The sequence below is a fragment of the Clupea harengus genome, unplaced genomic scaffold, assembly GCF_900700415.2.
Source record: "Clupea harengus unplaced genomic scaffold, Ch_v2.0.2, whole genome shotgun sequence".
Lineage (NCBI taxonomy): Eukaryota > Metazoa > Chordata > Actinopteri > Clupeiformes > Clupeidae > Clupea > Clupea harengus.
Genome location: NW_024880391.1, coordinates 1,623 through 24,989, shown reverse-complemented (window position 1 = coordinate 24,989; position 23,367 = coordinate 1,623). Strand labels below are relative to the sequence as shown.

The following is a 23,367-nucleotide window of genomic DNA, read 5'->3' as shown; positions in this document are numbered from 1 at the left end:
AAATGTCAGACAGGCCTGTCATGCTGGGAAACAATGAGGCCGTGGATGGCCATCACATTAAAGGAGGGAGGGAGAACAGAGGGAGGGAGGGAAGGAATAGAGACAGAGATCTATCAAAGGCTATGATTCACTGGATCGTGTTTTTTAGTCATTGCCCAACGCGTTTTCCCATGTGACTCCTTATGTTATGAACTGCTATGAGTCTTAGTCCTTGGCCTCTGGTGGGCTGTGTGCGTGTGAGTTCTTAAGTGGTGCGTTTTACGTGAATTTGTTGGTTCTGTGTGTGTGTGTGTGTGTGTGTGTGCGCCAATGAGTCAGTGAAATGAGATCAGTCTCACACACTGCACTGATTAATGTCTTGGCCTCTGTGGTCCCATTCAGACAAATTTGATCCATTCAGTTCAAAGTCTATCAGTTAGCTGAACATTGCAACGATGCTCTCCCTCTCTCTCTCACACACACACACACACACACACACACACATACACACAGCTGAAGCACCAGGGCTGCAAGGGGGCGAGACAAGAGGCATACCAAATATGCTCCACATATCTGGTATGTGTTGAAAAACATCAATGGGCCATGTTCGTGATCGCACCCAGCCAAAACACAGATCTGGACAAGCAGACACTCTGTTCTGGGCCGTTCCAGACCGTTCTGGGGGATTTCTTTCTCTCTCACCCCCCCCCCTCTCTGTCTTTCGGTGAAACAGAACAGGATCATAAACTGATTGCAGAGCTGGAGGACAGAAGCTGTTTACAAAAAGCCTTTCATGAGACCCAACTCCGGCCTGCAGGGGCTGGCCAGATGATGGCTACTGTCTCAGCGGAGGTCGCCGCAGGCAGCCAAACAGATGCCTCTCTCCCACGAAACACTGCCACTTAATAGCACCCACCCCTTTCCACACACACACACACCACACACATACAAACATATACAGGTGCACAAGTGCACAGACACACATGCACATATTTTCAGACACTTCCAGAGTGGCTGAAGAAAAAAAAATTCAAGTTTCTTCATTGGCTGAGTCTTTCTCAAAGGCTCCTTCCTGTTGTTTTGAGGGCCTGCGGGTTAGTTACAGATATGCAAATCAATCTCTGGCTGGGGCGTGGTTCTGTTCAGGAGTTCTGAGTGGTTATTCATTCCACGATGGCTCTGCATGGCATTCTCTCATCACCACATCATCCCCCTGAGGGGGTATTGGTGCGCTGTTGCGCCATAGTGTGGCGTAACGTGAGGTATCTCTGGAGTACATTCCTGCTCCCACCCTGCCCTCACGGCTGGCCTCCCCTGCGGCGGATCCCAGGTTCCTGCTTGAATGCTAGAGCTCATACCGCTGAATCCTCCATCACCTCCAACATCTCCATCACCACGGCACTCTCCCTTCTCCTGCAAAGTGTCCAAGAAGAACATACAGAAGCAAATATGACAGATCTATTGTATTTAAATGTAGTCCCTTAGAAGACACTGCAACTAAGTTATCCGGATATTTGATTATCCATCGTTTGCAGAATACCTATTAAAATACTAATATCCCAATTTGCTTACTAGGTGTACAGGATTATAGGAAATTATGAGAGAAATTGATATTTTAGCAAATACTCACTTCAAATAATGACATTGTTCATTTTGGTTTAGGTGGTTTAGATGCACATTCAAAATAGTTCTGGTATCCTTCTGTGGAGTGAGATGGTACTATACATACCAAAAAGAAAGGTTTTTACCACTTTCCTGATATGCTTTCTATTATCTGTAGCCTTATGTCCACCCCCACAAATAACTGAATAACCGTTGGTATGCACCCCTAATGACAAGTGACTGACAGTGTTATAGCTATATAGTTTTATAGGTGTGGGGGTTCCATGGAAATTTTATCCACAACTTCAGTGTTGCTCTGCCAGTGAAAGGGGAAAAGATAACATTTATTGTGATGAGTAATCGTTTTGAGTAATCCAACGTACCTCCCCTGAGTCATAGGTGAGAGTTCCAGTGGGCCCTCCTGCGCAGCTCTGTGCTGGGGCTCAGGGCCTCTCAGTGCAGCTTCACTCTGGGGACTTCTTGCTTCACCTCTGCTAGAGTTGTTCATACAGACTCTTCTCCTCTGTACTACCTAGGTGACAGAAAAAGATTCCAAACGTAACAATACTTGTGACACACTGAAATTACATAACTTAAGAATCGTATTAGCACGTTCCTGTTCCCAGGCCATGTGGACTGGGATTGTCTGCCATTGTATCCGAGGGAATTAAACACCCTAGCGAGACCAATACTGTAGATGTCAACATTCCCAAAAAATAGGATATCTGATTGTCTTACTTTACCTCTGCATGGCCGCTGGTCTATCAGTTAAGCTACAGGGTGACTTAGCCCTGTTAGTTCTGTTGACTGTTCTGACCTTGCTGAGAAACAATTCATTTACATGTGTTCATCCTCCACAGAGCAAGGTATAGTACACCATAGGTACAGGTTGGGCATATGTGCTTCCTGGATATTAAACCCTGTGGTCTTGGTGCACCTTGCTCCACCAAATAAAGGAAAAGTCCTCGTTCCTGGCAAAAGATGGTTGATATTTTAACTCAACTGCCAATCAAACACACACACCCCCCTTCAGGGGTCCTGAAGCACAGGTGTTAAATGGCTGGAACAGTGTATTGCTCAGTCCAAAATAATTTGTTTGTTTCCCACTAACAAAGCCACAGCTGTGCATGAACACCACATTTATTTTGGTACGCAGGTCAGAGAGCTAGAGGACCATGAGGAGAAATTTGCTGACTTGTAAAAAGCTGTAATGGATTCAAATCGAGGACTGCACCCGCAAACTGATTTGTTTTAATCTTAGATTAGAAACCGTGTTGACACAACTTGCCATGAAACTTTTCCAAACTATACCCACCTCGGTTTCATAACTATAACTAGCGTGGCAGGATTGGTTAATTTATCCAGATAGTATTTCGGTTCACTGGAAGTCTGGCTTGAGGAAGCCGCCACCAAATTGCATCAGCACACTTCCTGCTGATTTACACATCACAGTGTGGGAAAAAAATTACTGATACCTGTGCCAATAGGTTGGCTGGTTGTCATAGTGATCATTCCACCATATAATGACAATAGGGGCATTCACCACACTTCCATATATCTCTCACCCTTGTGAGATTGACTGTCTGTAAGTCACAATTTCACACACACAACTGAAGCCCCAATTCTCCATCAAGCAGTTGAAGAAGCAGGATGACAGACTTACCATCCATGCGCCCAGAAACAGTAAAAACAAAACAGGGACCAGTAGCAGGACTGGAAGGCTTCTCTTCAAACTCTCCCCAATGTGATACTGCCTTTCATGACCTGTGGGAACAGATTAATCTTTCATTTCTAAATTTCATTTGTTTTACTCTCTCATTTTGCTCTTGTATTCCCCCCTCTCATTCTGTGTGGGTGTGTTTCTGTGTGTGTGTGTGTGGGGGGGGGGGGGAAGACAGAGAAAGAGAGATAGAGACATAGAGAGAGAGAGAGAAGGGTTGTGTGTGTTTGTGTGTGTGTGTGTGTGTGTGTGTGTGTGTGTGTGTGTGTGTGTGTGTGTGTCTGTGTGTGTGTGTGTGTCTCTCTGTGTGTGTACCTGTTGTGGCAGAGGGAGGTAAAGTGGATGGGCAGGGCGGTGGGGCACACTCCAATATCCCAGAAACATTGGCAGCTGCACTGAAAACCTCTTTTACGTGATCAAAGTAGAGCTCAGTTGGCCAATGTGCTGTCCTGAAATGGCACTCGAATGCCTGCATTGCTAAATCCTTGGGACAGAACAGGACATTGAAATGAATAAACATATTCATACATATGTAGAATGCATGTTAATACACACAATAAAGAAATGAGCTTATATACTAAAGTAATGAAAGTCACCAGTTCCTCGTTGCCAAGCATGAAGCGAAGACCTTGGAGCATAGTGATGAAAATGGTGATGTTCTCTCGGTTGATTGACAGGTTATTGAACTTGTGGGCTAGCTGCTTGAGGCTTTTCTCCACAGGGTAAATGTTTAACTGCAGCCAGCACTTTCCTGCCTGGGAGAGGAACAACAGATACATATGGCATCAGCATATTGTGTTACTATGGACTATGTTGTGAAGCAGACAGACAGACAGATAGATGGATGAACGCATTCAATGTGATTGCAATACATTCATTCCGCTATGGTGCTTTCGCAAGAGCCGACCACAAAGTTTATAGACATAAATAAGCACCCTTGAGCCGTCAGAGAGAATCAGTCAGTAAATCAACCCTTAATGAATTAATGAATTAATCAATCAATCAATCAATCAATCCATCAGTCACTCAGTTACTCATTTTGTATGATTCTGTCTGACTGACTCCATCTGTCTATCTATCTTTAGTGAATATACAGTAGTACAGTGCGGTGAGTGTGCACAGTTAACCCCCTTCCCAGAGACCTGAACCCATGACCTTAAAGTTGCTCTGCCCACTGACGTATAGGACCCTTAGCAGTGAGATGCATTAGCATGGCTATGGCATAGGGGTCTCTGCACTGCTGGAGCTCAACTGGTAGAGCCAGATGTTAATGACTTTGAGGTCAGGGGTTCAACACCATAGGAGCACCCATGCGGATGAGCATGTCTATCTACGCTGTCAGGTGCTCTGGATGAGCATGTCTATCTGCGCTGTCTGGTGCTCTAGATGAGCATGTCTATCTGCGCAGTCTGGTGCTCTAGATGAGCATGTCTATCTGCGCTGTGTGGTGCTCTGGATGAGCATGTCTATCTGCGCTGTCAGGTGCTCTGGATGAGCATGTCTATCTGCGCTGTCAGGTGCTCTGGATGAGCATGTCTATCTGCGCTGTCTGGTGCTCTAGATGAGCATGTCTATCTGCGCTGTCAGGTGCTCTGGATGAGCATTGGTATCTGTGCTGTCAGGTGCTCTGGATAAAAGCATTAGCACATGCAAATGTACAGTGGTGCCTCTACAGTCACTGTACTCCACTAGACTCAGTGGCTCAGATCAATCCAAGGGCTCGCCATCGCACTAATGCCCCCACAGTGATCTCTATGGTTAAAAGAAAAATCCCTTTTTGCCTAGACTAATCTGTGTGCAAGACTTACCACTGCCTTGGGAGTGTGATTAACTAGGATTCTGTAGTCCCTGGGAATGTTTCCTTTCTTTAAAGACAAAAAGACAAAGGAAAAAAAAATCTCATTCAGAGTGCCTTTAAAGACAAATTCCTTACAATCCCTCAAAATATACTTATAATAATCTGAATTTTGCCTGAAACTTAGCAATGAACCCCGTATTGTGTATTAAGAGGCCCTTAATTTGGAATCAGACTGCCTTAATTATTGCTAAATCTTTTCATTTATCCCTTAAACCAGACCCAAATCTACTTAATATCTACCTCTACTTAAAACGTCCTACAAAAACGAATTGTTTCTGTTTCATAACGGAGACAGGTAGCTTTAACTAGAACTATCATTGTTATAGCCACTATCATGTAATTAATAGGACAACAAAAGAGTTTGAAAAGTTTTTTCTAAGTTTTAAAGTTTGGGCGAAACGCAAAGAGAAATCTATAGTCGAAGGCAATGGACTCACCAACACGTCTAGTGTACCCACATCATCCGTGAGAGGAGTTCTGCCTTTGACACCACCTGTCACCAAAGTCGACAACAGTAGTGCGAGGATGCAAACGCTCTCCCCAATCTAAAAACATGAAGGGAAACATAAAGGGATTGCTATACTGTATATAGGCAGTTATTGACAGTGTTTCACCCCAGCGCATTTCGGCCGTCTCTATACATGATTGTGTTTAGTATGTACAAGTCTGTAAGTAGTAGTATGTAACCTAGACCTACATACAATAATTTTGAAAGAGCCAGCCAAACACTGAAGCATGCTTTTGGATGTAGGTTAAAGTCTGTAATACTTACGTTTGTCTTCTTCATATGGATGATAAGGTATAAAACAATCAAAATAAACGTCTTTGTCTTTTCCTCCTGATCAACGCGTGTCGGTTATTCCATTTGTTCATGTCCGACGGATAGTTGTTCCCGCTTATCGACCGGTATCCCTTCCTCTTCAGCAGTTGCAGATTTAGTCTGGTATTCGAATCTGACAAGTTTCCTGTAGACTGCTCTGAGCGCACTGGTGGCGTATTGGGGAGGCAACAGAAGCGCGTTGGTGCTGTGATTAAAGCTGCGTCGACTCACAGGGTTAGCGAGTACAAGGCTCTCAGACAGTCAAGTTCGAATCAGTTCCCTAAAGCACGCTAAATCCCCTTCCTATTAACCTTAGCATAGGCCTACACCCGTACAGGGTACTATTAACAGATGCATAACAAAGTAAATGGCACATTCCGTAATTGGTTTATCTTGCTAAGAAGGCTACTTGTTTGTTATTAACAAACACTGCACCGTAAGATTAGCCTACTGCCGCTTGCGTTATAAAGCTCATGTCAGAAAAGACGCTGATATTGTAAAACAGTGAAAACAGTGAAAGATGCTTCATTGCATTATGCCTACTGCCTGAAGCCCTATTTACATCGTCAGCGGGACTTTGAGTTTAGGCACTTACCGCCATATCACTTTCACAGGCCTACGAGTATTCTTCCTGTAGGCTATAAACCTAGCCCCCGCATACCATCTCACACAAATCATTTCTGTTCAGTAAGACACATTAAATCACGAATTTGTCAGAACATTGTGCGAACTGATTGCGAATTCTTCTCATATTAAGCAGCACAAAAAGAACGAATACCCCCACAAGTTTCAGAGAGCCTTTATCAGCCCCCCACTAATTGCCAATTTCCCAACTAGCCTAAATGTATAATCGATTTGTGTAATAGATACCACGTATTGATCTGCGTAACAGATACTGCTCTCTTTGGGCGGGTTTCCTGTACTAAACTGTTTCTGAAATGCAGACTCTTTCAAAGCAGCCTTTTTTGAATATGCTACATATCCATATCCCTCTAACACAATGTGAATTTTCAAAACAGAACGTGAATTTTTCTAACATGATTTTTTTGTTTATTTGTTTTATTTAATTACATTTTGTACATTGTGCTTAAAGTATAACTTCATGAATGGAATGATTGTTGACTGGAATAATGTGCAACTGTGTGTGTGTGCGCACGGGTGTGTGTGTGTGTGTGTGTGTATGTGCGCGTGCGCATGTGCACAGTGTATGTGGGATGACCCTTGGCTGGGAATCAGATGTCATGAGCATTAGAGTCTGAGTAAGGTAAATGCACTGGGCCAGATCAGTGATGAATGAATTGGGGATCATGTGCTATGACAGATTATCAGAGCAATTTTGATAATGGGGTCTAGAAATAGCCTAGATTGCTCTCCCTCTTGTCTCCTTGGGCCAGGATTTCACACCAAATCCCCACGAGAATCCCTCTGAACCATGTCACAAACCAGCCCCCTAGGGATTCACAAGTCCTCTCCCGCCCCGAGGCAGTCACTGATTAACACTGGAAAATCATCAAACAGACCCAGTGGCGAACCAGAAGATGCATTGTTGGCGCTCTGATAATAATAAGGCAATAATAAGAGTCACAAGACTCTCCAGGCTGTGCATGTAAGCAGTTAATGACGAACAGGGCCTAACTTTGCAAAAGAATGACTGTGAGTGATATGTATCTCCCATTTAACACTCCAGGGTTACTAGATACAGGCTTAAAAATGATTATACTCATGTCATCTTTGATCTGAAAATTCTAGCTGAAACCACCATTGTTATTAATTTAGCAATTTTAATGTTATTTCAGTCAGAAATATTTGACTATAAAAGGAAATTTGATAAATCCTTTCCTTAGTTAATGCTGCAGATGCACACAATTTGGGGGGAACTTGAATGTCAAGGCAGCTTTCACGCCAGGAAACCTTTGTTCCAAGTGGGAATCTTTGTCTTCCCAGACTCTGTTTTATAACGTGCCTTAATCTGCTCATTTTAGATAACAGCCACACAGTATACCACTACAAGCACTAAGCAATACAATACACTCTGTCTACCACTAGAGAGCAATATTTCACAAGATTACTAATATGTTTACTTATACTGCAGACCATGTCAAACGATAATCACTACATTATTCCAAAATATCAACATCATTGATTATACTTGTCTCATGTATGGACAATATACATTTCCAGACATTCTTTGACACACACGTAAAGTTGGAGGAACTTTTGGACAAGCCAGTCACTTGTGAAAACTATTGTATTATTAAATGATACAGTTAAATATGAGAGGGATAATCTGAGGCATAGCCTCCAACGCATAAACATTTGAATGACATGCCAATGGTTCTGAGTCAATCACGAACTCAGGGCCTTCACACCTTCAGGCAATTATTGTCCACTAGGGGGCATTATTTCACAGACATGTGATGAGGCTGGCACTGAGGGGGGCACAGGTTAATCTCAGTCACAAAACTTGACTTTTAAAACCCTTTTTAAAATCGAAACACCATTTATAAATTCTGCTTGGGTTGCTCTCCCTGCAACATACGCTGGATATTCAACCTCAACATGTGAATAGAATTGAGCACAACCATGGACTTAATACGACAATGTCCTCAGTTGGCTAAACATTGTGGATCTGACGGGGGTGTTTTACTGTGTGTAAGACAGACAGGGAACAAAATCTCCACAGACATGTGCAAGGGCATTTTTCCACCAGAAGGATTGTATCTCAAATTCCATTAAAACATAGGCATAGTAGTCAATTAGTCATTTGCAACTGAGGTACAAAGCAGATTTCCAAGCATGGATATTAAAAAACCTTGGAGGAAAATATTTCATAGTTTACTTTGAGAGCTGACAAGAAAAGCCAATTCTTTATTTTTTATGTCAATATACATTTTCAGAGTGCAGATATATATCAACTGACATACATGAAGAAAAAGGTTCATACATCATGTGTGCTTCCTGTATTCACATAAAATGCCATGTCATTTTATCACAGTAGTGCTAATTACCAACCGTACATACACCAACATTTACAACATATATCTCAAAGTGTTATCTTGGAAGCTCAAAAAAGCATTAAAATCATTGCACATCCCTAAAAGAATCATACGATATCATGTATCATTTTGTATCAGGTAAATAATCATACTGAATCAAAATTTTGACACAAGCTCACCTGACTCAGTAAATCATTAAACATCTTTGAAGCCATGTGCCTGTGTTCCATAGTTTTTAAATAGAAGTAAAGTGCACAAGGATAAAGTAGTTGATATCTCATGCAACAGCGAACAGCAAATGAAGCACAGCCCAGGAAATAAAGATGTGTTAAAATATATTTCCTGTTCCCTTTGCTTTCATTTCACAAGAAGCACACAGGACTGATTTCAGGTATGAAAAGTCAAGGCTTGTTCTACTTTCGGAGGTATTCAAAGCATCAGCATGGTTACCCACATAGACAGATTTATGTATATACTTGTATGGTTGCCCTCCTCATCAAAGCATACAAAGAATGTAATACAATTAAAGGAGCAAAGTTTAATCTAATCAACTAATAATGCACCGGTTGTCATCAGACTTAGAAGAATTTGAAGAATATGACTGGGTAGGCTGTGGTACATAATATGACGAGGTTGCCCTTGGTGTGGGTGCTGGTATCGGTGCGGGTGCTGGTCTGGTTGCTGGTCTGGGCGCCTGGGCGTAATGCTGTGTGGCACTGGCTGATGTTTGGAATTGCTCCCTGTACTGGATTAGGTACTCGGGGTACACCTGATGCTTCTCGAACACCACGAAGATGGAAGGGTTGTACACGTCATCCACGCAGCTGTCGAAGAAGACGGTGTCACCTCCGTTTTTGGACGGAGGCCGGAGGTAACTGGAGTCTCCTTTGGTGTAGTCGCCCACAAGGATGCGGCAGACAAACATGCATCTGGTGCTCGAGTGAGCTGTGTAGTTATGCGAGTACTTAGCATCCCTGGCAAAGTAGCTCCCTAAAATAAGACAGAAATATAGTAATCACACTTCTTAGACGTGTTTGTTTGACATTTGTTTGACACTTCTTAGACGTGTTTGTTTGTACACCATTTCTGTAGAAGGAAATTACAAATAACCATCCTGTCTATTAGAATTTCTTTCTTTTTTTTCTGGTGTACCAGCAAACCTTTATGCCACGGAGAGTAAGACATTTTTCTGACTTGCCCCGTACATTGATTGGAATTATTTCCAGGAAAAAGCAATGTCATTCACAGTTCAACAGTAAGGTTTAGTGGGGAAAGTATCAGGACCAGTGACACGCGTCGGTCTGAGTCGGTTTATAAAACAAAGACCTTTATTATCAAAAATCAATTTCAAAGCACAGGAAACAAAGGCAAGCAATCCGATTAACGGAGTAAAATAATCAGAATTATTTCTGTATTTTCCATTGTGAGAGCATTCTCCTGACTCGATCTAACAACTCTTCGCCACTGGGCGCCGAGGTGAGGTTGTGAGAAGGAACAAATGGTGGATTTGAAACAGGAACAGGAACAGGAACAAATGGCGCTGGTCGCTGTTGGTGCTGAAGAGATGAGGCCGGACTTGGTCTTGACTTGAGAACCGGGACAACTGAGGAATTTGGACGCACAGGGCGGACTCTGGACAAAGCACGTGCTGTTGTCACAGTCTGGGCGGAAGCCACTGGTCTGCTGATGGCAGACCTGAGCATATAAGAAGACAGGGCAGATTCGGTCCGCTCTTCATACTGAATGAGGTGTTCTGGGTACACCTGGTGCTTCTCAAAGACAACAAATATGCTCGGGTCAGGGACACTGTCCACACAACTGTCATAAAAGACTGTGTTCCCACCGTCCTTGGAAGGGGGACGGAGGTAGCTTTTGTCTCCTCGGGTAAAATCTCCGACTAAAACACGACAAACAAACAGAGTCCTGGTAGAGGACGGGCTGGTGTAGTTGTGCGAGTACTTTGCGTCTCTGGCGAAGTAACTTCCTGTAATGAAAGTGTAGTTGAAGGGGGTTTAGTGGGTGTTTGCTTGTGATGGATGAAAAGTCGCCTGGAGCTGAGATAATAAGACCACAACTGACATTCATGACATAGAGGTTTGCAACACCTAACACAAACACACGAAGCACATCTCATTTCTTATGTATGTCAGCGATCCCTTGAATCCTTGTTGTATTCCTTCCTTGTTTCCTTCACGTTTTTATTAAGGCTAGGACGTAAGAAAGGAGGGAAGGAAGGAAGGAAGGAAGGATTGACAAATGAGGGAAATCATCACAAACTTTTCTTACAAACACATTTGCACGGTCTCTTAAAATGGAAATGCACCTTTCCCGTAGGCAGTCCCGTGGGTCCCGCAGATCCTCCAGTCCATGTTGTTGTGGCAAATGGCGTCAACGTGCTTGGAATCCGTCCCGTGGAAAAGCTGTTTCTCCGCTACAGTCCTGCCGCCGCTGTTTTTCTTCATCAAGTCTTTTTGCCTGGTCATCAGTCAAAAGACATAATTTTAAATAGGCAGCTAAAGACCCAAATAGATACATAATAATAAGTATTATAGCAATAAACAAACCAACCATATGTTGGCATGAAAATATTTGGTGTATTTAAAAATTGAGGTGTTAAAATCAGCATACCATTGGAAGACTTCCCAGAGTGCTTTGTTCTGGACTCGTTCAATGGACACAATGTTGAAGCCCCTCATGGTCGTGTTGAAGAGGGTCAGGATCTCCATGTATTCTTTTGAGCTACTCTGCAGAGTCACTCTCTGTGCATAAGGAGATGGGTTGTATTTTATATATAAGTATCTATATATGTACAGTATCTGTAACTAAAAAAGCATTTGAAACATTAAACAAAATGTTTGGTCATTATCATTATTTTATATTTTCCTCTAGGTTTTATGCCAAACAGCATGCCTTATGCAATCTGAGCAGCACTCATATCTTCATCTCTATACAAATACATATCTACCACAAGGTGCCTATACATCTTGTACCTTGTAGCCAGTTTCTGGAGTCAGTGCCTTGTCCCAGTGTGTAGGCAGTGCCTTGAAGTTTGATCGATTGTTGGGAGCTTTTTTACTGTAGAAAAAAAATAGGCAGGTTATAAATAGGGAAAAAAATAACATGATCTAATTCATTTCCCATCACTTCACTAGTGGAATGACACACACACACACACACACACACACACACACACACACACACACACACACACACACAATGCCACAATAATATTAAGAATTTTACACATATCTCCAATTTCAGTATCACAGAAAGACTAAATGTATTTTAGAGTTAAGTAAAAGTGTCTGTTTTATCATGAGGGGACTGTGTAATGGTTCATAACCATTTCATCGAAAATGCAGACCTGCTGCTAAGGCTGTTTCGTGTTGAGTGAGAGGCAAAAGCAAATACCTTGTTTTGATTGTCTGTGCATCGGCTGCAGACACAAACACAGGCCGCCTTCTGACAAGCTTTTTGGTGCCATAGCGTTTGTTGGTCTGTATCATATCTGCAAAAGATGAGGTTGGGTTACAGTCTGTCCAGCTAGTGTGAGGCAAACAATCACTTCTGTGTTCATTTCAGTTTATTCTTCAGACATCACCTCATCAATTTGTTCCACTTAAATAGTACTAGAAGTGCCTTGAACATCTCAAATATTTTAGACGTTTTCAGCCTACTGAGGCCGCATTAAACCAGGCCAAACATCTAACTCAGACAACTATGCACAGAATTACTTAGGAATTGTTCCCACCAGACATGCAATTTTAATGAAAACAAAAATGTGGGTGAATTATCTGTATAGCGATATTACAACATTCTAGCTCACATTCTATGCTGTGTCATTGCTATAGGGGGACCATTGAATGCGTCTGGTACCCTGGAAACGAAGCTCATAAGTCTGGGACCCGGCAGTGAACTCCACCACGGCGCTGGGGTCCTCCTGATACTTCTGCTCCAAGTCCTCACCCATGATGGAAGCTGAGCTGTGACCTCCTGCCTACCAAACCACATCCAAATGGACAGACAAGTGTACAGATATTTGATCATCAAAACATGTTTCACGTTTAGTAATGCTGCTATACACGCTGTCAGTATCCACTGTGGCACTCTATATAACACCAGACTAGACAGATACAGATGAGGACTTGTATCTAATACTAAGACTACTCTAATTAGACATATACAGATACTTTGCATCTATACACTCTTCTAAATAGACAAATACATGAGGCTTTATATCTGTATAACTAAAAACTGTTCAAGTTAGATAGATACGTATAATAAGGCATTGTATCCATATGACAAAAACGATCATAATTGTATATATTTTTTCTCTTACTGCTGTAGCGTACTGGATCCAGTCCCCATGCTCGTCCTCCCAGTACCAGGCCCACTCAGTGGTGAGCATGAAGGTGGGCTGCACCACGGACGACACGGTGGAGAGTCGGCGGACCCCCCGCAGCCCGCGCGTCATTGTGTCAAAGCACACAGGCTCCACCCCCTTACTGCAATGGGGCATTATGGGGAGACATAGGAAGGAAACCAAATGCAATCACAAGTATAGCGGATGTGCATGCATGAGTGGCAGTGCAATGAGATTATAGGTATCAGTTCCTTCAAAACAACACAGAAAGTGACCTTTCAACTTTATGACCAGAAACGGTGGCCTTGCCTTGGTTACCTAACTGCCTTATTATCTCATTGTCATACACCGTGTGAGTACCAAGCAGATAGCAACAAGTGTGCAACTTGATATTATGTTATATATTATATCTGAATTCATATAGTCATCAATAGTTAGGTCACATCTATGTTGATGCGACAAAAGTAAAGAACTACAAATGCAATGAAAATGTTATAGGCCATTGTAGTTCACTACAAGCCACAGACACATAGAAAACACACCTAGGTATGTTCCACGGATGGTCAGTCCAACGTTACCTATATGTGTTGGCGGGGTTGCAGTAATCCTTCTCTATGCCCTCGTTATCAGACAAAGCGGTCCATCTCTGCCCGTCCCTGGCCTCCCATCGATATGGAAGGGTGGAGTGGGCTTTCCAGCATCTGTCTGGGAAAATAGATAGACATTCACATGATGGACTTTTGATTTATGTTTAATTAATTTTGTTTCATTTCGTTCAAGTCTAATTTGGACCTTTAATTAACTGCAAAGTCTCTGGAGATATGAGGGATCTTACAAACATTTCAAAATGAAATGACAGTTGGAAAAAATATAATATAACAGGCCTACATTGAAGCCATATGAATTGATGACTAATATTTCTAATTGTTACCCAATGTGTATATGAACTTACCTCCATGTACGCAGATTCCCTTCACAAAGTACATACAGATCTCGTTTCTGTCTATAGAAATAGGAAGGAAAGTAATGGTTTAAATTATTTTTTTCCTAATTGATTTATTTAGGCCAAAGGCTTAATTTTACCTTGATATCACATTGATTTTAGAATTGTCTAAAAATGTATAAATATCTGAAATAATATGCCATCATGAGGCGTGAAGCTACCCAAAGCCCACAGAAAGCTAAAGGAAAGGCCAAACACGAAAAAAAAGTCTGTATGCCTTTTAGAACACTTTTCCCAACCCATAGGTACCAACGCACCTCAGAATAAGTCTGCATCAGATAAGACATAGATCAGTCTAATCCATCCCCTAATCTCCTCGTTCAGTACAAAGTATTTGCTTACTAATTTGTTTCCTTGTATGAATAACTGCCATTTAAAACAGACAAAGAGAAAACAGTAAATTCAAAAAGATGACACGCTGATGAAGGATCGTCGCGTAACCACAACATCCGCAGTACCTCGTGAGGCCTCTGGGTTCTTGCTGGCCATGTTGTAATCAACATGGTTGCTAGCGCTGGGCCTGGGTCCGGGACCAGCATTCCACTGTGGCGGCCTCCCTCGAGTGCGGACTCTCATGAACTCGATGTTCATGTAGATGTCCTTCATGAACGGCATCAGATCCAGGGGAACCCCTCGGTTCTGCAGTGTGGTGAAGGGGTGCGGCTCGTAGAAGTCATGAGACCGTGGGCAGCCACACTCCCCCCTGAGGTACCTCTTGCAGATGTGCAGCCGTGTGCAGCCCTCTTGCTCCTCACACTTTCCGTACTGCCCCGGGCCGTTGTTGTAGGAGTGGCACACCTGAACAGACACAGATCACAGGGACTTCACAAGGTTGGTACAGGTAAGGTAAGGAGTAGAGGTGTGTGTATGATGTGTCTGGTGTGTGTATGTGTGTGAGAGAAAGAAAGTGAGTGTGTGTGTGTGTTTTAAAGTGAGTGTGTGTGTGTGTGAGAGAGAGAGAATGAGTGAATGTGTGTGTGTGTGTGTGTGCGTGTGTGTGTGTGTGTGGGGGGGGGGGTATGTTAATATAGGAGAGAGATGATTATAGTGGTGATTTAATTTACAGTCAGGTTAAATGTAAGTGTGGAACAGTTGTTGTTTAGAATGAGGATACTTATGATGTAGAAACACAAAAACGACCTTTGATTCTAGCTTTCACAATACTAGTAGAAAAGTAACTATCCAAGGACAGTACTCTATCCAGTTTACTCTTAGTACTGCTACAGCTTGATTAAGTTAAACACACAGCAGTAACCCCCTTGAAACCCATACCTCTCTCCATTTTTTTATGTGTGCCAATATCTATATGTTCCAATTTCACCACATGCATTCTAGCACTTGACCCAGAAATCAGGAACATAAAATAAAATAATAACAAAAATGATTACTTTCAGATTCACAAAGACAAAACATGCAGGCCTATCCTCACCATGTTGTATGTTAGGTTGGACATACTGTATGTCTCTGGTTAATGCTGGGGAAGAACAAAGTGGCAATTACAGCAGTTACAGCCTATGAGGTAGGCCTATAGCCGTACTCACCGGTGGCAGTAAGGAGTTGTCATTTTGAAGAAGCAGGATACACAACTCCCTCTTGTCCAAGGACTCAAGTTTATGAATCCCGAGGACCTGAGCATTGTGATCTGACATGAGGTCATGGCCAAACCGACAGGGTTTTCTAAAAAGACAAAAAGATCTCTGTGTAAACTGAGATGTAAAGACACATTCTACAGATTTTCTTACACTCCAGTTTAAGTTAATGATCGTGATCTTGCATGAAGGCATATTTCCAGGGTTTATTTGCATTTTTCATTCTGGGTTTTATGTTTGCATGTAGCTGTCACAGTAACCGGCAGGGACACAGCTGTGCAGTGAGTAAACTTCACTCCGAGACCTAAGAGACTTGCTGCCGACAGATTCTGGCACAAATGTGAGATCGAGTCCGGTGTGGGACTGTGCCAAATACTGTTTTGTGCGGTGCAAAAACACCGCATAGCGCCCCAGAAACGCTAGGTCCAGCCCCGCATATTTCAATACTGCTAAAAGAGATAGACATGGCCTTCAAGTAACGTTAGACTATTACCGTAAGACCTAGACAATTCCTATTAAGAAGCATGTGCGGTTTGCAAGTAGCCTGTAGAAATATTGACTCTTCAAGCTGAACATTACTCCGCAAACACTGTTTTAGTAGTATATCAAAATGTAACATTAGCCCAAACTTAGAATTCTGGTTGGACCAACTTATCTCCACTGTAGGCTACGGGGCGCTGATTGATATCTACGCGTGAACTATATATTGAAAAAATTCATGTTTACCTTCGCGTTACACTTACCGTCCTCTGCCAAAGGGACACTCTCCAAGCAAGAACTTCTTGCAAAGGTGTAAATTTGCACACCCTAAACAACTCTTTGCCTTGCACAGACGAAGCTTTGTTTTAGCGATAACCCATTTCTCTCCGTTCGACTGAACGATTGAAAACAATTCGCCGTTTTCAAGACTGCTGGTGTCAACACGCTCATAGCTTAACCAACCTCCTCTATTCAAATCAGCTACTAAATCATCGTAAAGCATAGATCCGTTGTTGGTGCAGAGCCTTTTAATAAAATCTGCCTCAGCCATCTCTGGAGTCTTTCTACTAATGTGTTTTTCTAATGTGTAACTTTGACTCCCTGTCGTCGTCTCTTTGCCAGAGTTCCTGTTTCCGTTCGCCTCTCCAGTTTGTGATGAAACGAAAGCGAAACTGATCACAGCACAAATAAACAAATTATAAGATTACTATTACTAATATATATATATATATATATTTGCTGGGCTACTCTACTTTAAATGTGAGACTACTTGCTTAACTGATAGTACAAAAATAAATCAAAGTGCAAAAACAGGAACGTGTTTTTCTTCTTTTTAATCGGAAAACTTGACTGCCAACGAATTAAAGGCACAGTGTGTAGTTTGTAGTGGCATCTATTCATAGGAATGTAGTATTCAAAATGTTGTTTTCATTAGTGTATAAATACTATAATTAGTATGTATAATTGTAACTTGATTGTAAATGTATAATTAGTGTATAATTATCTTTATTATCTTAGAATGAGCCCATCACATCTACATAGGGAGCCGGTCCTCTTCCAAGGAGTTTGCCATGTTGCGCCTCCATGTTTCAGAAGCCCAGAAAGGAAACACCAAAACACTGCCTCAAGATAGGGCTTCTCGCATTTTTATGGTTTTTCACGGCCAACGTAGGTACTTGCACATGCTTGTAAAGGGATGGGTATTCTGTTACCATACAGCAACCTCACTACTAGATGACACACTGTAATCTGAAGATAGATTAAGACTAAGGCACACATTAGCCTTATTATTGATCCACTTTATTTTCACCACTTTTCCTATATGTGGTTATATAATAGACATATGCATCACCCATGCTATCCATTAACCACAGAATGTTAAAATATCTGAATAATAGGCCTAAATCTGCCCATCTGAAGTTAGTCTAGAACTAGCAATCATTTTGAAAACCCTACTGGCTGCCTGAGTTCCTCTGCACTATAGTGGTAAAGTGACCAAGAGCCTTAAGCACAAAGCCTTGTTTAGTATTCATACTAACACGTAGTGTACGCAAGAAGCTGGAGTATGAAACCGTGTGCACTAAGAACCCACACACCGTTTCTTTGTACATCCCAATGAAGGAGAACTAGAGCACACGTGCATGAGCACCACCCTCCACCCTCTGTCCTCCCTCCACTACACTCATTAGAATATGCGAATGAATATAAATAGGCCTCGGCTACCCGTGTTCAGATTGAGATAAAATGGAGAAAAAGCAAGCAGCAGATCAAGCGAAAAGGAAATGCCAGCGAATGCGGGGGGAAATGCTCAAATTCGATGGAAAGGCAAGAAAAAGAATCGGTCATCTGGCAGTAATGACAAAAGAAAACAGTTGGATTGACAGAGTGTGGCAATGGCTATAATCCTTGGTCAGCCTGGGAGTTGGCAAGGGCATTTAGCAGCCCTTTAACAAGGGAACCACAGTGTTTTGATGGGTTAGGGTTAGTTGAACTCTATATCAAAATAACTGCGCACATAAATGAATTGTGTACAAGAAGCCACCCATCGCACACCCTGTCACCTTAGGATATATTAGTTGGTCGCATTTCTGCTCCGCAGATATTTTGCATGTTGATGGAATGAGAATAATTTCTATTGACAAAGCCAAATTCTGTCATTGTCTTCATGTGTGGTCCGATTCCATTGGGGATTTAATTTTGCTTTAAAATCCCTCTCCTGGCATTTATTAAACCCCTAGAAACTGATCTCTGTTCCTGATAGATTTGAATCCATTCATTGCATTAAAATAGTTTAGATGTAACTCCTTTGCCTAGTATTCGGGGAGCTATGAATATGCAAATAATCTACACCTGTATGCACATGATACTGTATGTAAATCCCCATTCAACTGGACTCTTTAGTGCTGCACTGAGCCTAAGTGTTGCATGATTTTTATTTGACTGGGTCTACACTGTTTTCTGTAAAACACATGGTGTAGCACTTCCTGGATAGACAAATACCATCTGCAACTAAGAGCAACACGGTCACGTGACCAATCAAAACTAATATACGAGAGTTTTTATTTTCTTAAGTGGGTTTTTTTTTGGCAGAAAACCTGATATATGTTTTGATATGTTATATTCTTAGCATATTAATGACTGTAAGCTACCTTTACATCTGCCTTATGTGATGTGAAATGCAGGCACAGACTAAAACATGGACCTTGGAACCTTGGGAATCCAACAGCTGAAGCCAATTCATGTCATTCGATATTTTCATTGGTCATTTGGTTTTTAAATTTCAGAAATAAGAACACATGGATGAGTTATTTTAACCGCCTGCCGGTTGCTATTGAGGCATAGTTTCTATACCATTTCATAGCGCTATGTCAAAAGCAGCAACCTTGCTCATACAAATGCAAAATAGCCAAGCTTTTCTAAAAGCCTGACTTTCATCCAATGGCTGAGAGAACAGTGAAGAGAGCAGTGAAGACAGTCACCAAATCAGTCAATCAAATCGTGCAGACGTGTGCTCTACTCTACTACTTCACAAAAATAGACTTCATAGACTAAACCAATTTTGCAGTCTAGAATTTGTGATGGTAATCCGATGTATTTCCAGATGAGCCCTTGAATAACACCCTCTCACACCTATAAGTTAATTAGTGTTGAACAGATTTATGCGAACTAATTAGAACTAGTAGATCAAGCACAATTGTCCTTGGAAGTGGGCCAACATAACAGTTTACTTTACATCCAGCAGAGGGCGTAGCAGACTCACAAAAAGCTTGAAAGACAATGCTTAACTTAACATAACATAACAGGACATGACAACATTTTTAGTTTTCATCTGAACAACTACAATAATAATAATAATAACAACAATAATAATAATAACAGTAAAAGCATTAGGCTAGTAGTGGTAAATTATTTAACCAAGTTATACAAATTATAAGGAAAGGAACATTTCATTTTTACATTATAATCGGTAAAACATTTGTATACCTTATTGACCCACAAACCTCGCGACTAATAACTGAGTAGGCTACGAGACTTTAAAAAAAAAAAAAAACTCGTTTACTATCTGAGTTCGAATGCGTGCAATAACCCAAATTCCGAATTTCCCCTTCACGCGTTAGAAAGACCGTACGGGTCGCACTGGACAATGCCCCGCTGATTCAGAATCAGCTTGTCCCACCCGGCTATTTGAAATGCTCTGATGTGAAGATCAGGATGGCTGATCTAGACACTGTTGACCATGATGTATTTGGCTACACCCACAATGTTAAACATGATCGGCTATTTCCTGAGTCGGGTTTCCTTTAAGGGGCTGCGCTCAGTGCTAGGAATTCACGTCACTTCGACACTAACGCATCCAAATCAATGAGGACTGCGCTGTACGCCTTCTACAGTGAAGTCTTCCAGGAAGAAATTAACCATCGCCACGCCACAATGTAGCGCATATCAGCGCCAGGGAAAACAAAGAAGTTGAATGTGCGTTTCCATCAACTACGCAAAAATGGATTAACTAACAAAAACAAAACATTAATTGCAGCGCGAATGTAACCAAATCCAGGTCCAGGAGTCGGACGTGGGTGGTTTTTCAGGGTTACTTCAAGGAAAAAAAGGGGAAAGGAAAGTGGAAACAGGAGAACTTCCTGAATTTGAACAAGACATGTCCGATTCCCCGTCGCAGATCACGATCAAGGTATTTATGCATATAAACAAAACCTTAAAGTTGTGGCAGTCAAATGGGTTATGGGATGTGCTCCTTGTTGGGTTTCTCTTCAACTGTAAGCACGCAGCAGCATCGACTGTGTAGCCTATCATCTGTTGCTGCTGAAGGGGAACCCTTAAGTCGTAGACTCTCTATCAGAGCTTAGGTGAGTGTCATGCTCTCGATTCCTGACATTTTTTATCTTCGAGCGCCGTATCAGAATTATCCTATATATATGGATAAGTCTGAACATAATTCGTCATACAACGCGATTCACCCTACGAGGTGTCTGACAAAACATTGCGACATGTCGCGCTGTCCGCCACCTGTGCTCATGCATAGGCGAACACGTTCCCAATATTTTACTTATGTTGAATACATTAGTTTTGGCTTTCGTCCCCAAGGTAGCTAAAACGGAGAATGGTGTGAAAGGTGTGGCAATAATATAACTTTTCTTCACTGCTAAGAGGGGTTGTTGTTGTGAGTCGGTACATTGATTCATTCATATCTAATCCTCAATCCCGCTAGTGAATGTGACACAATCTTATCACGTTTTCGTGGCACGACGCTTTAACTAACTCTATCTGACCTGTGGCTAATGAACTCCGACCCTAGGCGAAATTTTCACAGCTTTGAACAGTTTTCACTAGTTATAGAACAACGTGCCCATTGATACCGTTTGACCTGAGGACTTCTGTCTGGAACTTCCTTAGTACACGACTGTCCCAAGACGGGGTTTTGTCAACATGCCACCTGTTCATTTTTGTTTAAATCTCTAAATTAATCTTTACAATTCGAAATATCTGTCTGTTGGGTTGGGGTCTAAGAGATATTTGGTATGGCAGTGACAACAGTGTTGACTACTTTGTATAATCATTCAGGTGTGGAATAGAGGTGACTGTTCATTTCAATAGTTCATGAAAGTCTTCTCCCCAAACTAAGTTCCAACCCAGTTTCAACAGGAATCCATTACTAAAGAATTTGACATTACGCAAAGTGGCATCTGGCAGACACCCTCTTCAGTGCAATGTCAGGCATGTCTTGGCATGATGTAGGTCTGGTTAGAGTCTCACTATGAGGGCAAACCTGCTGCAAATTTCCCCCTAGACACACACACACACACACACCACCGTCCACTCTTCGATCACGGGCACGACATCAAATGGTGGCATGCAAATCAAGTAATTTGCACAATTGCGGTGCGAAGCTCATCTGGCCTCAGCCCTCGCCACTGGTGCTGATACAGGATATGAGGCCCAATTCTGATGGTGAAACCACTGGATGTTCATGGAGGGGTCACTACTGATGACTAATCTTCTTCTTCAACTACTGCCTATTAGGCTGTCTACTGCCTGTTGCTCACTGCTTGTTACCTACTACTGAGAAGCAAGGCAAGACAGTCCTGCTCTGGATTCGAACCTGCAACCTCCAGTATAGTTGGTGGCAGTCATGCTAGCAAGGAGGCAGAATCATGTGGCTGCTAGCCTCAGTTGCCAGTGAGGTTTGCGCACTGTGCAGTTATGTACACATTGGCCTTTGTCACACTTGTGGCTGCCCCAGATTTTCTGAAGAGATCATTCCTGGAACGGTAACGAGGAAAAACAACACCTTGGTTTAAAGGGTGGCAAGTGGGTGGAAGACCGCCCCCTCTATGGCAGGCTCTCTTCGAACTACACTCTTGCACTTTGACCTCTCTGTGACCAACACCACAAGCCGCCCCCTCTTTTGTGTAATCTGGGTTTCAAGAAAGCAAAGCTGCTTTGGGTGTGTGGAAAGGAAATGATGTAAGATTGGGGAAGGGTTAGACTCTTAAGACATACATCAATCTATACATCCATGGATACAACCATATACAAGTTTGGCTTAAAGCAGATGAGTGCTTATTTGACAATTATAGGTATAGGCATTGAATCAAAATGCTTTGGTGCCCTTGTCAAGATCTGTGGTAAGCCACAAATTTCATCAGCATTGCATATCAGCATTTTAAGAAGTTGTCTGCAGAAGTGTTCCCTCATAACCAAGTAATGAAGTCCCATCTAGCCTCTGTAATGGATAGTGGTGACTCCTTGACCACTGGGGGACTGGAAGCATTGGATTTTCCCACACAACCGAATTGCTTGGTGTTTCAGCTCTGGGCTTTTGCACCCATAACACTGCCAATTCTAAGCCTCTTCTGTTGGCAGAGGCACCGCTGATTGTATTCACTGGACTCGTATAAAGCCCTTATCTAAATCAGGTGTGTGAGGCTCATCGAGAGCATAGAGTGATTTAAATAGGTACTAGGAGAGTGTCAGGGGAAAACACTACACTCTGCTTGGAGTGGAGGTCTTTCCCTCAGCTGCTGAAGCCATGTTCAGATGTGATTCCAGGGGGAGGCCTGTTTGGGGGTAAACGCCAGCAAGTAAGAAAAGTTCGATCAAGGCCGGAGATTTCTGATACTACTGATGTGGTTCAAAAATGTTTATGGTACAGTTAAGATGAGGGTGCTTCGCCAGAAGCTTTTATCCAAAGTGACTCACAAAACATGTTTTTATAATTTAAACCTTTTAACAATAACAACATGAATGTGAAATGAGCATTCCATTGATATCACATAATGTTCTCAGTGGAATGTGAGGCCTGTGCATGTGCATGCTGAGGGTTTAAGGTGAACATTATTTGCCTGTAAAAGATGGTGTTAAATGTGCTTCTGTCATTGTGATTTATGGGTGAAGTGCATCCATTAAGCTATCTGGCCCAAACCTGAGCCAAGTCTGGGTCAG

General features: G+C 42.2%; 2 protein-coding genes across 7 annotated transcripts; both read right to left on the bottom strand.

Annotated features, from left to right (window-relative positions):
- Nucleotides 1-6: 6 nt before the first annotated feature.
- Nucleotides 7-8,583, bottom strand: kitlgb (kit ligand b). 4 transcript variants are annotated; one of them, XM_042706781.1, is made up of 9 exons: nt 5,932-8,583; nt 5,597-5,704; nt 5,110-5,166; nt 3,898-4,056; nt 3,617-3,785; nt 3,245-3,345; nt 1,965-2,113; nt 1,610-1,698; nt 7-1,392 (listed from the first exon to the last, which is right to left on the bottom strand). In XM_042706781.1, exons 1-8 carry the CDS (start codon nt 5,944-5,946, stop codon nt 1,659-1,661), a joined length of 798 nt encoding a protein of 265 aa, XP_042562715.1. In that variant the 5' UTR covers nt 5,947-8,583; the 3' UTR covers nt 7-1,392; nt 1,610-1,658. The 4 variants fall into 4 exon arrangements, with proteins under 4 accessions (XP_042562715.1, XP_042562713.1, XP_042562714.1 ...); XM_042706779.1 differs by lacking the exon at nt 1,610-1,698; XM_042706780.1 differs by having other exon boundaries at nt 1,301-1,698.
- A 230-nt stretch (nt 8,584-8,813) lies between these two features.
- si:ch73-252i11.1 (uncharacterized protein LOC553517 homolog) lies at nt 8,814-17,125 on the bottom strand. Of its 3 annotated transcripts, none has more exons than XM_042706776.1 (12): nt 16,674-17,099; nt 15,883-16,018; nt 14,800-15,139; nt 14,291-14,341; nt 13,917-14,043; nt 13,315-13,480; nt 12,852-12,972; nt 12,387-12,483; nt 11,966-12,050; nt 11,604-11,734; nt 11,299-11,450; nt 8,814-9,965 (listed from the first exon to the last, which is right to left on the bottom strand). In XM_042706776.1, exons 1-12 carry the CDS (start codon nt 16,958-16,960, stop codon nt 9,523-9,525), a joined length of 2,136 nt encoding a protein of 711 aa, XP_042562710.1. In that variant the 5' UTR covers nt 16,961-17,099; the 3' UTR covers nt 8,814-9,522. The 3 variants fall into 3 exon arrangements, with proteins under 3 accessions (XP_042562710.1, XP_042562709.1, XP_042562711.1); XM_042706775.1 differs by lacking the exon at nt 8,814-9,965 and adding an exon at nt 10,286-10,959 and having other exon boundaries at nt 16,674-17,125; XM_042706777.1 differs by lacking the exon at nt 8,814-9,965 and adding an exon at nt 10,840-11,182 and having other exon boundaries at nt 16,674-17,100.
- Nucleotides 17,126-23,367: the final 6,242 nt, after the last annotated feature.

Bases quoted from the DNA above. Each gene is read 5' to 3' on its own strand.
- kitlgb (XM_042706778.1), bottom strand. The intron at 4,057-5,109 runs GTAAGTCTTGCA...TTCCTCTCCCAG, and splicing joins ATCACACTCCCAAGGCAGTG to GCAGGAAAGTGCTGGCTGCA. The intron at 2,114-3,244 runs GTAAGTCTGTCA...TCTGTCACCTAG, and splicing joins TGTTTCTGGGCGCATGGATG to GTAGTACAGAGGAGAAGAGT.
- si:ch73-252i11.1 (XM_042706775.1), bottom strand. From the start codon at position 16,960: ATGGCTGAGGCAGATTTTATTAAAAGGCTCTGCACCAACAACGGATCT. The intron at 16,019-16,673 runs GTAAGTGTAACG...TTGTCTTTTTAG, and splicing joins TGTCCCTTTGGCAGAGGACG to AAAACCCTGTCGGTTTGGCC. The intron at 15,140-15,882 runs GTGAGTACGGCT...GTGTCTGTTCAG, and splicing joins ACAACTCCTTACTGCCACCG to GTGTGCCACTCCTACAACAA.